The sequence below is a fragment of the Corvus moneduloides genome, chromosome 5 (assembly GCF_009650955.1).
Source record: "Corvus moneduloides isolate bCorMon1 chromosome 5, bCorMon1.pri, whole genome shotgun sequence".
Lineage (NCBI taxonomy): Eukaryota > Metazoa > Chordata > Aves > Passeriformes > Corvidae > Corvus > Corvus moneduloides.
The window spans coordinates 22,250,984-22,265,703 of NC_045480.1; the positions used below are offsets into that span (position 1 = coordinate 22,250,984).

Consider the following 14,720-nt stretch of genomic DNA (forward strand, 5'->3'; position numbering starts at 1 on the left):
TTGGCAACTGTAAAGGAAAAGATCAAGCAGATCTGTTTAAAGGCTACAGCCAACCTAGACTCCCTCTGGGAGAAGATCCTATGTGCATTGTCTCAGTATCTCAAAGCTTTGACTGAACAAGAACTGGAAACATCTGAGAAAAACAGGTGTCATTTTTCACTGCTCTTTTCCTGAGAGATAGTCACTGATGTTTGTAAAGGGCACTGTAGTCTTCAGCTAGCAGAAACATCAAAATAACAAAGATCCTGAAAAAGGAAAATCCTCTGCTGAACAACAGGAACTGCCACTAAGGGCCATGAGTAGCTGGTTTTCTCTTCTCTCTTTTTACTTGGTGCAAGGAAAGTGTGTGTACCAATGGCATGCAGGACATATACCACAAAACTAAGTGAGCTAGGAGCAAACATATTCACAAGAGATAATAAATGCACTTTAGATTACAGAAAGCCAATCAATAAAGTAATTTCCTAGCACAGATTAGTTAACATGGAACATGAAAACAGATATAAGAACAGAACAAATAATATTACAGGGGATAATTTAATTCAGCATACTGCTATTGGCTTCTTGACTTTTCCTTTTTCCACAATGTTCTATGCTACCCTTTTTTGATGATACTACAATACTTTTTACACAGTGTTTATTTTCTTTTCTATTCTTACTTTGTTGGTGGCTTCATTTTCTTTTTCACTCCAAGATAAAGCTTCAGAGAATTGACAGGCAACACTTTTTCAGGTTTGCTAGCCTGCAAATAAAGTAGATTCTAATTATTGTACCAGGAATGTGCCAAAGAGAAAATGCCACATGACTGACTTCACAGCTCAGTTTCTTTCATGGAGCGCACACCTCTTTTCTAGCACATCATTAAATTATTTTGTCTCTTTCTTGGCCATTAACGAAGTGTACCAATCACTATTACTGGAAGCAGACTAATTAAGAACTTAAGGTTCACATGAAATCATAAAACTGTAAAACAATTAGAATAATGAAGATGTGGGGCTATAGATGAAACTCTCCAAGAGAGACAGGGAAGATAGGAAGTGGGATTGCCCTCTGTCAAAGAACCTCTCCTATGGAATGGTGAGAATTTTCTTCAGATCATAGAATGGTTTGGGTTAGAAGGGACTTTAAAGATTATGTAGTTCCAACCTCCATGCCATGGACAGGAACAGCTTTTACTAGACCAGGTTGCTGAGAGCCCCATCCAGCCTGGCCTTGAACACTTGCAGGGATGGGGCATCCACAGCTTTTCTGGGCAACCTGTTCCAGTGCCTCAGTACCCTCAAAGAATTTTTTCCTAATATCCCATCTAAACCTACTCTCAGTTTGAAGGCATTCCCTGTTGTCCTGTTGCTACATGCTCTCCAGTTTTCTTGTCGGCTCCTTTCAGGTACTAGAAGGCCACAAACAGGTTTTCCCTAAGCCTTCTCTTTTCCAGGCTGAACAAATCCAGTTCTCCCAGTCTTCTTTCGTAGATGAGGTCCTCCGTCCCTCTAATCATCTTGGTGGCCTCCCTTGGACTCGCTCCAGCAGGTCCATGTCCTTCCTGTGCTGGGACCCCAGAGCTGGATGCAGCACTGCAGGTGGGGTCTCACCAGAGCAGAGCAGAGGGGCAGAATCCCCTCCCTGGCCCTGCTGCCCACGGTGCTCTGGATGCAGCCCAGAACACGTTTGGCTTTCTGGGCTGTGAGTGCACATGGTGGGGTCATGTCCAGCCTCTCATCCACTGGAATCCCCAAGTCCTTCTTGGCCAGGCTTCTCTTGACCTGTTTATCCCCCAGCCTGTGTTAATATCATGAGTTGCCCCAACTGCGGTGCAGCACCTTGATCTTGTTAAACCTTCTGAGATTCCCATGGGCCCACTTGTAGGGCTTGTCCAGGCCCTTCTGGATGGCATTCTGTCCTCCACGTGTGTCAACCACACTACTAAGCTTGGTGTCATCTGCAAATTCACTGAAGGTGCACTCAGTCCCTTTTTCTGTCATTAATAAATATAATTAGTAGCACTAGTCCCAGTAAGGACCTCTGAGGGACACCACTTGTCATTGATCTTCATCAGGACTCTGAGCTGTTGACCACTACCCTCTGGATGTGACCGTTCAACCACTTTCTTATCCATCTAACAGTCCACTCATCAATTCCATCCCTCTCCAATTTAGAGAAAAGAATATTGTGGGGGACCATGTCAAAGGCTTTACAGAATTTCAGGTAAATGGCAGCTGCAACTCTTCCCTTGTCCACTGACATAGTCAATTTATCATAGAAGGCCACTAGGTTGGCCAGGCAAGACTTGCCCTTGGTGAAGCTGTGCTGACTGACTCGAACCCACAATCCTTAGTTTAGCCAGTCCCTCATCCATTAGGCCACTGGGGCCGCTAAATCAGGGTGAAAAAAAAGCAAATGAAGTCTTCGAACAACCCACACAAGTCTCTGGATAACATATCCTGACTACTATGGGACAGGGGATGGGGAGGGCAGGGCTTTGTCTTTCCTGGTATCTTCAGAAAGGGCAGCCCATTGAGACAGAAGGAATCCACCTGGTTTCTGGAGGACACCAGCATTGGGACTTTAAGAGGAACCTATACAGGACAAAGAAATGGGACAACAGGAATCTCATGAAATTTAACAATGATAAAAATATAACTCTTACACAGTGAAGGAAAAAAAACCCTTAATTGACACAGATTGGGAGTCAGTTCTGCAGATAGGGACCTGAGCCTGCTGGTAGGTGCCAAGCTGGGCATAAACCAGCAGTGCATCCTGACAGCAAAGTTGGTCTCCTTTTCCTGAGTTAGCAGAAGCACAATGAGTAGGTGGAGGAGAGTGATTCTCTTCCTTTCCTCATTACTGTGTGACTGCATCTTTTGACTCCTTGAGAGAAAAAAGAGAATCAATAATCTGGAGAGGGTTCAGCAGAAGCCCACCAAGCCAGCTGGGGGCTGGAGCACTTGCCCTGCGAGGAGAAGCTGACCTAACAGCAGGCGCCCTGCACCTAAGGGGAAGTTACCAAGGAGACTGAGTGAGGCGCTCCATAATGTGAAAAGACTCCATCTAAGGACAGACAAACTTCCCCCCATGAGGACAGTCATGTACGGCAACAGGCTACCCAGAAAGGTTGTGCAATCTTCATCCTCAGGGATTTTTGAGACTTAACTGATTAAAGCCGTGCACAACATGTCCCGACCTTGGCTGCTATCCCTGCTGTGCACAGGAAGTTGGACCAGAAATGCCCTGAGGTTCCTTCCTTGCTCCTTCTTGAACAAACTATCTTTAGGCAATCTACAACAGACATACACCCACACTGTGTGTGAGAACTGAATGAGCCTAGAAGATGAAGTGCGGAAAGGAAACAATAAAGTTCTCATGCACACTACTACAGAGCAAAACTAATATTTAACACAACACTACACAAAAGTACTTTAGTACTTTTAGGTCAAGTGTTTTAGCTTTCAATTTAGAAAAAAATACACCAAACAACTTAACAAATCTTATAATTCCAGAACACAAAGCTACTCCCTAGTGTTTACTGTCTCCGGATTCTCAATTTCCCACTCTGCAGCTTTCAATTTCTAACACTCCAGAGTATGGAAAAAGAGACACATTTAAGAAAACTTAAAACAACAAAACACGCAACAGTTTTATGGTTGGTACTCCTGTGTAATTTCCTGCTCAAAAGAAGGGTACTGTCAGGATGAAGAAATACCCCTGCAGAACATACTATTAAGTTAAACAACTGCATACTTCTCACTATAATGCACCTTGAGGGAGCCATTTGTCTGTCTGTGAGCTTATCTCTTAGCAACAGAACATTAAAGGGGTAAATTATTTCTGTCAATTAGCACAGTATAGTAATTTAACATACAGTATTCAGAGAAACTTTCAATGTTTTTGATAATTGCTCTTGAACAAGAGAAACACTGAACAGAATGTATCCACCTGCATGTACAAAGTTAATTTGCTGTTAATGAGAATTTATAAATTAATTAGTACATGTGGTCTTATTAACTACAATTTTCCATCTGCAATGTCAAGTTTTCCTACTATTCACTTCTAAATATGACTAAAATTAAACCAAGATTATTCATGATTAATATCTCTTAAAAGAAAGTAAAACAAACTCATATATACTATTTGATCAAAAAATGGTATTGCCATTTGCTTTTTTTAAAAAAAACAAGAAATGTAAAGCCATTTAAAAGTAAGTGTTCTAAGCGCCTCCTGAGTTGGGGAATTCAATGTTTTATAAATTAGAATGGCTTAAAAAAAGAGATTATAAAGTGGTATAACAATCCTGTCATAAATTCTTTCCAAGATACTAATTAAGGTTTTATGGGCATATTAATTTATTCTCACATCTGTGCCAATTTGAGTTTTAGCACTAAATTATAAGACACTATTTTTGACATTCTGGAGTCATTCTAATTAAGATTGTATCCATAGCTTCACAAGAAGACACAGTGCATTAGCTTAAGTGAGCAAGGGATATTCTTAAAAAAAGTACTTTACGAAGGTCTGCAATATACATCTGTATTTGTTGGATGGAAAAAAACAACATTCAGCAAAAATAAAAGCACTTGAAACGTTGATTTTTTTTTTTAAACCAGAAATTATTGGAACTAAAATGAAAACATAGTTCATGATTAATATTATTTGGCTTTATACTTAAACACAAGCTACATACACTCAAACCCACTGTTTTAAGAAAACTCCCATGAAATATTTAAAACTGAACCCTTCCTGCTATTATCATGACTAAATTCACTTCTGTGGAACTCTGAGGTATATCTAACCTAATTATCAATACTAGTTTTTAGAGGACTGAGAATACATCTGAAAACTGTTGGTGGGAAGCAGGGAAAGATTCTGCCAGTGTATTGAGAGTTATTGTTTCCTATAATCTCTTCTATCATGAGACTTGTAGGTGTAAGAACCCTGTTGCTTGCAATTTTTAAGGGCTTTGTGTGAAATAACAAGAAAAAAATAGCATGCACTCATTTAAGTTCCATAGTACTTCTCCTACAGCTCTCTACAGCAGGTTTTCAAATCATTTAGGGGCAACACAAAGCCCCAAACACTTTTATATTTTGAATTTTTAAAGCTTATAGTAATGTATAACTACAATAGCTAAATGACAAACACACACAAATTCCTTTTACTAACACACTTATGAAACAAGAAGACAAAAATCTTATACTTCAACCCCAGAATCTAGAAGTTGCCATTTTATATGAGAAATGTTGATCTGTTTGCCTTCCTTTTCTTTCTCATACAAAAAAGAAAGCTTAATTCAGAGTTTGGTGGAGAGTTTGTCTGCTGTACCTTCATATCCTTATAAAGAAGCAAGTTTCCTTCCCGTAACACAAAATAACGGTCTTGAAATTTGTTTCCAGACAGCAGTTTTGATGGTTCCTCCTTGTACTTGAGATTGCCTGCTTTCACGCTACCTTTCTCATTTTTCTCTACCAAGAAAAAAAAGCATTTTGTTAGAATTACAACAGCAGAAGTTCCTAGTTCTTAAGTATTATTGTTTATCAAAAAAACTAAAATTACATTGGTAAAGTTAATTTGGTATTATGCTACATATATGTATAAAAATAATGAAATTAATTATATTATATATGTATACACATATATATAAACTATGTATCACATTTCAATACATATTCTATATTAATATATATTACATATTCATAAGAAAGGCATTCTTAATCATACACACAATTATAATTTTAATTACTGGTGGGGAAAAAAGTCTTCTCTGTTTCACTTCTATGATAACATGGAAAGAATCTACCAACAAACTTTAATTCAAAGAATGTTTGCAGCATAGAATGTGCCATTAAGCCCAAGAGTATGACATGGATACTTTTAATTTCTATGCTTAAGAGAGGCAAAACATTTCAATAAAGATCTCATTTTGTCATGAGTCTGTCTGGATTTTTTTTATTTGTGTTAAAATACACACAAACTCACATATATTCGGTAAAATTAATAAAAAACTCAAACAAAACACCACCTCACACAAAACCAAACAGTAATATTGCAGTCAGCTTTATAAAGCTTTATGTAACTCTGTTCTGAGGAAGTTCTTATTTAAAAAAGAATAATACCCGAGCTATCAAAGGCTTTTAGTGTTAAGGACTAGATTTCTCAGTACATTCTCAGCAATTTAAAATCCTAAATAAAATAATTCAAAGAAGTATTACTAGTACATATAAACTACTGGACCACCATTTCTAGGCATTTTTAGGTTTCCTATTCTGCTCAATATACATACATTTTTTCACTACTTTATCAGCTTATCCCAGTAAGTACACTTGCCCAGAAAAAACTTCTGACCACTAATTACAGTCATTGCCATGCTGCTATGACTCATGCATATAAACTGAAACTTAAACTAAAATGGCACTTTAATAGTTAAAATGAGGAAGAACAAAGGAAAAGACAATAATTCCTACTGACTTTATGACAGAACCAAGAATTCAGCAGAATTCTGAAGAATTCTTTACTCCCTGAGGTAAATAGTGCTGGAAGCAGACCGCAGACATGAGAATAGAGCAGGAAGACAGGAGATGTAGCCTTCTCCTCTATTCCACTCAATACCATTTCACCTTGAAGTGGGAGCCAGACTAACAGGGTTGTAATTCCTTTATCCCCAAACACTACAAGCCTACTGCTTATGCCATATGTTGGCTTTCAACACCTGTTTTCTTTAGCTAAGTGTAGGTACTTCCCATAAGTCATTTATTTATTTGGGAAATACTGAACCAACTTGTTTAGGCGTCACGGAATGATACCACTAGCTTTTATATGATATTAGTTTCAGGATAAGAAATAAAACTGTGATGTAAAAGGGGTATATGGTGTATTGAAAATCTCATCCTTACCCAAGTACTCAATTGGATTTTTTCAATAAAACTCCACTTAGACTTTGAACATCTGATATCAAAATTCTACTATTAAGAAGCAGCACATGATAAAAATATCAAAAAATAAGAATCTAAAGCCAGAATCAATACATTTTGACAATTAAAATCAGAATTTACTTAGATGTCCTCACTTATAAGTGCAAATATACATGCACAGCTTAAAAAAAGACTAATGTAGTCTCTCTTTGCCAATAAGAATTTTTATTTCATGTTCACAATAGAATATGAATTCTTATCCACAGAATCACAAGTGCTTTTATATTTTTTTTTCATTTTTTTTTTAAACCATACAAAATGAGGGTAGCAGGGTACTTAATGAGAGTAGCAGGATACTTCCACATCTACACCAAACTGAAAGATATTAAATTTCTGCACACAGCTCCTAACGTGACAAGAACTCATCCTAATCTTCACAGCACTCCTATAGCAGCAAATCTGTCAAACACTTTAGACTTACAAAGATCTTAGAAAAGCCTGAAGGAGGAAAAAAAATAATTCTCTAAACTGATGATATTCTGTATTCTTTAGAAGCCAGCATTTCATGAAGTAAATCTAAAATAATCAGGATATGTCCTAATCGGACTGTATTTTTCAGACACAAACTTTACAAAACAAGCTAAAATTGCTAGAATTTTCAACTAGGCAGTAGGTGCACTTAATCTACGCAGGATTGATCTATCTATGGTTTAAAAGTGTGCATTTCAAAGAATATCTGAATAATAGCCCCTGTTCTCAGAAATCAATACTTACCACTCAAATTATACAACACTGTACTAGAAAAATTTCAAGGATATATACACATACACTTTAAAGTAAATTTAACAAATAAATAATATTTTGTTTTCTAATAAATAAAACTTTAATATGATAAAATTTTACGTAAGGAGAAGAAAAAGGGGCTTGAAATAGAATTCAGCTGTCCTGAGTACCTCTTACACCAAAATACAATGCACACTTTGCCCTACTGAACAGCACTTGAAAGAGCACTCCTGCAAGAAGCATGAAAAGCTATGGAATAAATTGTCAGGAATGAGTAACTAAAGATCTGCAATAAAGTAGAAAACTCACCACAAATTTACTGAAACATATCAATACAAATAAACTAACCCTTTTTTCCTTGAATAGGAAAGTTGATTTCTACATGAGAGAAAACATACATCTAGACCTCAATACAAGGTTTGGATCATAGAATCACAGAACAGTCTGAGTTGGAAGGGACACGCCAGGATCATAGAGTCCAGCTCTTGAGTGAATCCCCCAAACAGGGATTGAACTCACAACCCTGGTGGTACTAGCAACCTGCTCTAAACAACTGAGCTCATCTCAGTTGCAGAACACAAGAAAGTAGTTTAAAATGGACAAGTATAAGAATTAAGAATGTACTATGTATAAGTGTCATAGGTTAGCAAAGCATAGTCCCGGAAGGGATGTCCTTGCTAAGGGGTGTTTACAGCTTCCTCTATGACTTGACAGAACCTATCAGCTGGCCAGTTTGAATATGGACAATTCTTTAAGCCACTTAAAATTGTGACCACCTCTGTGATCCACACTTAAGAATAGAAACCCTGAGGCAGAGCTCTCTCTAATTTCCGGTGCTGGGACAGGTGGCTGCAGGCCCCGTGGGGCGGCCAGCGGGCCCGGCCATTCTGGAGTCGATGGGCCCTGTTCCACCCGCGGAACCCTCCCACAGCCTTGCTGTGGGCAGCCAGAGCGGCTGGGCTCCGCCCCCCCTCCACTGCTATAAGCCACATTCCAGCTGCAAGGCCTAGGTGAGATTAACCCTTGATTAACCCTTTTAGTGCTGTGAAGAGCTGAAAAACTAGGGAAGAGGAAGAGGAGATACTTAAAGCTGAAATTCTGTTGTGAAGCTATGATATATCAGAGTACCCGTTGTAATTTCATGAAGATATGGGGGGTGGAGTGCTCAGCTTGTACTTGTGAGCAAAAGCACCTGCCCTGAGATAGGCAGATGCTGACTTAGCTGTAATTTCATGAGAAATTTGAACAGGGAGAGATGGAAGCGATGAGGACTTTTGCTCCAAATGGGAAAGGAGAAAACCTCAGTTCCTAGAGATGCTCCCAGAGATTTCTTAGAGATGAAATGCTCCCAGAGATGGGTGAAGAGAACCTTTGTTTCTGAACGGCTCAACCTTAGAATTGTACCCCAAAAAACTTCAAGAGTGGACCCTTGAAAGCAGTTGTGGGAAAAGCTGCAAGTTGGGGGAAGGGACTCACATGCAAGCAGAGAGACTCCTCTTCCTAAATGGACTGAACAAAGTTATTTGGAAGTGGGCGGCTGTCTCGTTGTGATAATGTTTTCATAGCATGAGCAGAGAGACTCCTCTTTCTAAATGGACTGAACAAGGTTATTATGGAAGTGGTAAACAGACTGAACATCTTAAGGGTTGTCTTTTTACATTGTCAGTGGGAGAAGGGAGGAAGGTGGGGGGAGGAGAAGAGTTCTGAAGGTGTGGTATGATTTTTTTTCTTCTTCTTTTAGGTCTGTTAATAAACTTCTTTATAGTCTTTCAAGTTTGGTGCCTGCTTTGCATTTCTCCTAATTCTTATCTCACAGAAGGTAAACAGTAATGAGTATCTTGGACCAAACCACTACAATAAGGAACATGGGAAAAGTTGCACTGACAGAGAAGACTGTGATAAATTGCCAAGATGAAATGAGGCTCATTATTGAACCAACATTATTTCAAACAACATTAAAGACTCAGGAAGAAAAAGGAGAAAAGTGCTGAGAACAAAAAGCTCTCAGGTAATATTAAGAGAAAAAAAAATTGTCAGGAATATAATAATTTAGTCTTTATTACATAAATCAGGGCAGCAGTGAATATTCATGGAATTAAATTATAAACATTATATGATCACAGTCCTATTAATTTTACTGCAAAGTAAGAGGACATCCATCCACCCAGTTGCCCATTTGTACAGGCTGAATCCATTGTTAAAAAACATACTTCAAATCATAGCGGTTGGACATCTGGCCTCAGCCCTATTACTCAGTGACAAGGAGTTATCCACAAATAGAGTGCAAAAGACAGACAAGATTGAGGTCTCCCTTTCTTCCTTCAAGCTAGCAGTTACTTCTTGTGCACTTTGAGATAGAGAGCCCCACCATAATGATAAGTGCCTTGTATGCTAAACACTGGGAACACCCCTTCCCCAATGACCTCGTTCTGTATAGTTTCTCATTCTGACACTATCTAGGGATGGATTCACAAGATTACTCTGCCATGTGGAGTTCGCAGACATCAACACTGTAAGTCTGCAATATGGCAGAGGTTTTCCTTTTCAAACCACTGAGAAAACCAATATAATTTATTTAATATGGTTTTAATTATTTTAAAACAAATATAAAAAGCATCAATAAATGTAAACAGTCAAAGGACAGTGTGTCTAGATTAAGATCAAAATGAATGGAACTGATGCAAACAATTACTGTGATGGGTTGGGAGAATAAATGGATGTAAAATCTAGAAGACAGGAAGGAGTGCAAATTGCAGTAGATCTCTCCTTTACTACATTTTGTTAAGTTGACACTAGCCTGATCCTTATGTGTTTCTTACAGCAGTGATTCTCAAAATCCTTATGACCCATTCCCTTTTCTGATTATACCTCAACACATACCTAGTGAGGTGATGGGAGTTCATATATCAAGCTTTTAATGAAGTAGGCCATTTCTCTCTATTCATGACCTGCTATCACACATTTAGAGAAAGTGAAACTCAACCATAAAAGTCATGAACAGCACACTTGTTCAGGTTCATTTACATTTGTGAAATATGCTTTTACAGAAATAAAGCATGGTGAAAGAACGCTATTATTTTCAGAAGAATAAGCAAAATAGCATAAGTTTTACTTCTTGAAATCAAGATAAGATATCTAGAATGGAAAGATTAACATTTCCATGTATGAGAAAGAGAGGAAAAGATATATATATTTGAATGAGCCATTAAATAAAATAAGATGAACATTAAACCAGGCATCATGTGTTAAGATCACACATCATACAGTGATAGCACACAGAATTTCAGCTGCTTGAAAACAGGATATAATTATTGAACATCTAAACTTTCATTTCTCGCAAAGCAGATACTACATATTACATAGGAGACTTAAAGCCAGTATTATATGGGGAAAAAAAGAAAATACAGACTGGGGCAACATGTAAACCGTATATTTTCACTACATACTTGATCTATATTTTAAGTGTCAGCTCCCTTTTAAAGGCCACATATTCTCCAAGTTATTCAGTTGCTTGAGTATGTAATTCAAATGAGTATGTCACCTGGGATGGGGCAACCTTGGACAGACAGACTGGGGAATGAGATGCTGGAGAGCAACACTGTGGAAAAGGACCTGGGGTTCCTGGTCAACAAAAGTTGAATTTGAGTCAGCAGTGCCCTGGGAGCCAGGAGGGCCAAGCGTGTCCTGGGGAGCATCAGGCACAGCATCACCAGCCAGTCAAGGGAGGGGATTGTCCCGCTCTGCTCTGTGCTGGTACAGCCTCGCCTTGGATACTGTGTGCAGTTTTGGGCACCACAGTATAAGAAGGATCTAAAGCTGTTGGAAAGTGTTCAAAGGAGGGCAAAAAAAAGGTGAAGGGCCTTGAGGGGAAGCCCTCAAGTACGAGGAGGGGCTGAGGGCACTTGGTCTGTTCAGCCTGGAGGAGACTGAGGGGAGACCTCATTGCAGTCAAAAACTTCCTCATGAGGGGAAGCAAAGGGGTAAATAAACATTGTTCTTTTCTCTGTGGTGACCGGTGTCAGGATAAGAGAATGGTCTAAAGTTGTGTAAGGGAAGTTTAGGTTGGATTCAGGAAATATTCCCCCAGAGGCTGGTTGGGCACTGGAACACGGTCCCCAGGGAAATGGTCACAGCACCAGCCTAAGAGTTCAAGAAGCGTTTGGACAATGCTCTCAGGCACATGGTGTGACTCCTGGGGCTGTCCTGGAGTTGGACAGGAGTTGGACTTTGATGATCCTTTTGGGCACCCTCCAACTCAGAATATTCTGTGATTCTGTAAAATTAGCTTTGCAGTTTGGAGGCATTGAATTAGATAATACAAATTGTTATTAGTATACCATAATTATATAAATATATACAAATGTTAAATAAAAGAGCAGTTTCAAGCTTCACAGCAGAAATTCACAAAGTGTGAACTGACTGCAGAATTTCTGTACATTTTTATATTCCAATGGAAGAGCTTATAGTTTGTAGAAACAAACATCCAGAATTTCTGGTTTTGTAGGAAGTCAGCACAACCCTCTGTAAATCTGTAACTTTTATGAAGTAGCAGTAATTTAGATGTTTTGGGACACTTTTCTCCACTGAAACAGCTACAAAGCAACTGCCATACTCATGTCTCTATGTAAAATAACTAACTAAATAAAAAAGTTACATACCACTGTAGAGATTCATCATGTCTGCTGTTAGGAATCTCTTTATTACTAGATACGCAGTGCCAGGCTCTGGTAGTGAACTCCAGTGAAGAACTTGTTCTAGTACATTCTCTGTATAATGCAGAGGACGTTCTAAAAAATGCCGAAGAAACAAAACACAAAAAACCCGAATTAAAATAAAAGACAAAACCCAACTATATTGGAGGCCCTCACAAATTACATTTGCTTGTACACAAAGTCTCATTGACTTTGAGCTACAGAAGAAAAACACTGCTTTTAAAATAAGACAATTAGGCACTTCATTGACAATACCTTTGTTGGTAGGATTTGCACAGGTAATGAATATAAAATTAAACAAGCAGTAGCCATATGTATTGTTATATTTTTAATGTAAAAACACTAAAGCACTGCTTTCAAACTAAAGTTAGGACCTATTACAGGGCAGGTCTAAATATGATCAAACAGCTGAGGCCTTCAGCTATACTGTGCCGTATTCGCCTATGCTGAATACGCAAAAGAAACACCATAGCTACCAAATCTATGCAATGAAAGAGCCAAAGAATTTGGAGTGACCACAGTGAAAAAAAATCCCTCCAACTGGTATGGATTATACTGTCTGCTATTGTTCAATGCAGATTGAAACAGACTCCTGGTTTCATTAAGTTATTTTTACTAGAGGGGAGAAGCACATGGTCTTACTAGGTCTTCTCCCTGCTGCTGTCATTAGGGAATTTGCAAACTTGCACCTGCATATTTCAATCTTGTACAAAAAGTGCAGCAAGATTAAACCACCAATAGATGAAGGCATGACTAGACTGCATGTGTGCACTCCAAAACTTCAGATCCTCAAACACACATCCAGGATGGATGATAGGCATCATTCATCCTAGAAGAGAAACTCTGGGACCTAGCACAGAACTGAAAAATTGCAGTGATAAGAAAGTCCAGCCAGTACTCCATACAAACCCCAGTTCACATACCAAATGAAGGTAGAAAAAATCTTGCAAGTAGTACCTAAATCTGCATTACCAGATCCAGCAGAAATCTGAGTATGACATGAACAGCACAGCCTGAGGCAACACTGATGTGTATGGGGGAGGACACACTCACACCCCTGAAGGCTTTCACCTGCTCAGCAGCGAGCACCAACTGTAATTCGTGAACGCACAAAAGCCTTAACAATGGCTTTGTGGGTTCAAATGTCATTTTATCTCCAAAGAGAGATTTTTCCAAAAGATCTCAGTTCCCATTTGCATACCAATATATGTGGGTCAGGCCTGGAGAAGAGCTGGGTATGGCTCCTGAAAAGTGACACCTCTGTGACATTGTCATGTTGGATCACACAGTCTAGCCACATCCCTTGAGTACTGAAGGGCAAAGTATGCAGCCATAATCTCATTTTTCACTCCTGCTATGGTAGATGAATATGAAATGTCAACAGCTGCTTTGGGACTGTCCAGCACTACAGTCTAGCAGAATGCATTTTCTAGAACACCTGAACACTAGAGCCTCAGAAAGCAGCAGCCACAAACAACACATTTAAGTGACAGAAAAAACCCGCTGCTATTTTGGGATGCAAAAATATTTACATTACCCATAGAGTTGTGATACCACCTATATAAAGACTTCATTATTCAGACATGACACCAAAAGAATACCACTGTAGATAGCAGCTCAACTCCTACTTTATAACACCGTTTTAAGTGGTCAAACTTCTAAATTTTTGGGAAACTGGGGACTCCGATGTGATAAACACTTGATGCCTTTATGCAAGAGAGAAAACCCACTTTAAGGAGAACTTTACAAATCAAAGGCAGGAGACTGGCAAATCATCACATCTTCTTAGTAAGAACACCAGCACTCCCACAGCAAACACCTACTGGTTTATTTATAGTTACATTTAAGACCATCTGTCATCGTAATCCATGGTACGTAATCCATCCATGGTACATAAATCATCACGCCGAAAACCACTAACTATTTTACTGGTAACACACCTCATTTACAAACTATCCATCAATCACATATTATTAAAAAAAAATATATATACCCTATTTTGTAAAAGCATACGGTATTAGATATTTTGCATTAGGTTAGATAAAATCATCAATTATTGCAACTTTTCTATATGCAAATAATTTAGCTGATTTTTTAATATTGCAGTTTTAGTATTTTGAACAGCAAGCAGTCAACACATGCATTCAATTACCCTTTCTTTCACTCAGGTTAAATATGCTAAACCAGTCATTTTCACCTTAAACAACATTAACTATTAGTAGAAAATTACGTTCTAGAAAATACGATTCTAATTTTCTTGCCTTCTCAGGGGTTGTTTTCATGACAGTGTATCTCAAAAAGTAAAGTAAGTCATATAAAAATT

General features: G+C 38.5%; 1 protein-coding gene across 4 annotated transcripts in view; it reads right to left on the minus strand.

The window, feature by feature from the left end:
- Window positions 1-14,720, minus strand: part of ARAP2 (ArfGAP with RhoGAP domain, ankyrin repeat and PH domain 2) — a 125,001-nt gene that overhangs the window by 12,607 nt on the left and 97,674 nt on the right. For all 4 annotated transcript variants that reach the window (XM_032109510.1, XM_032109511.1, XM_032109512.1 and 1 more), the window contains 3 exons: window positions 12,344-12,472; window positions 5,317-5,456; window positions 660-742 (listed from right to left, as the gene is read on the minus strand). In XM_032109510.1, coding sequence (XP_031965401.1) covers window positions 660-742; window positions 5,317-5,456; window positions 12,344-12,472 — 352 coding nt within the window. The remainder of the gene's footprint in view (window positions 1-659; window positions 743-5,316; window positions 5,457-12,343; window positions 12,473-14,720) is intronic.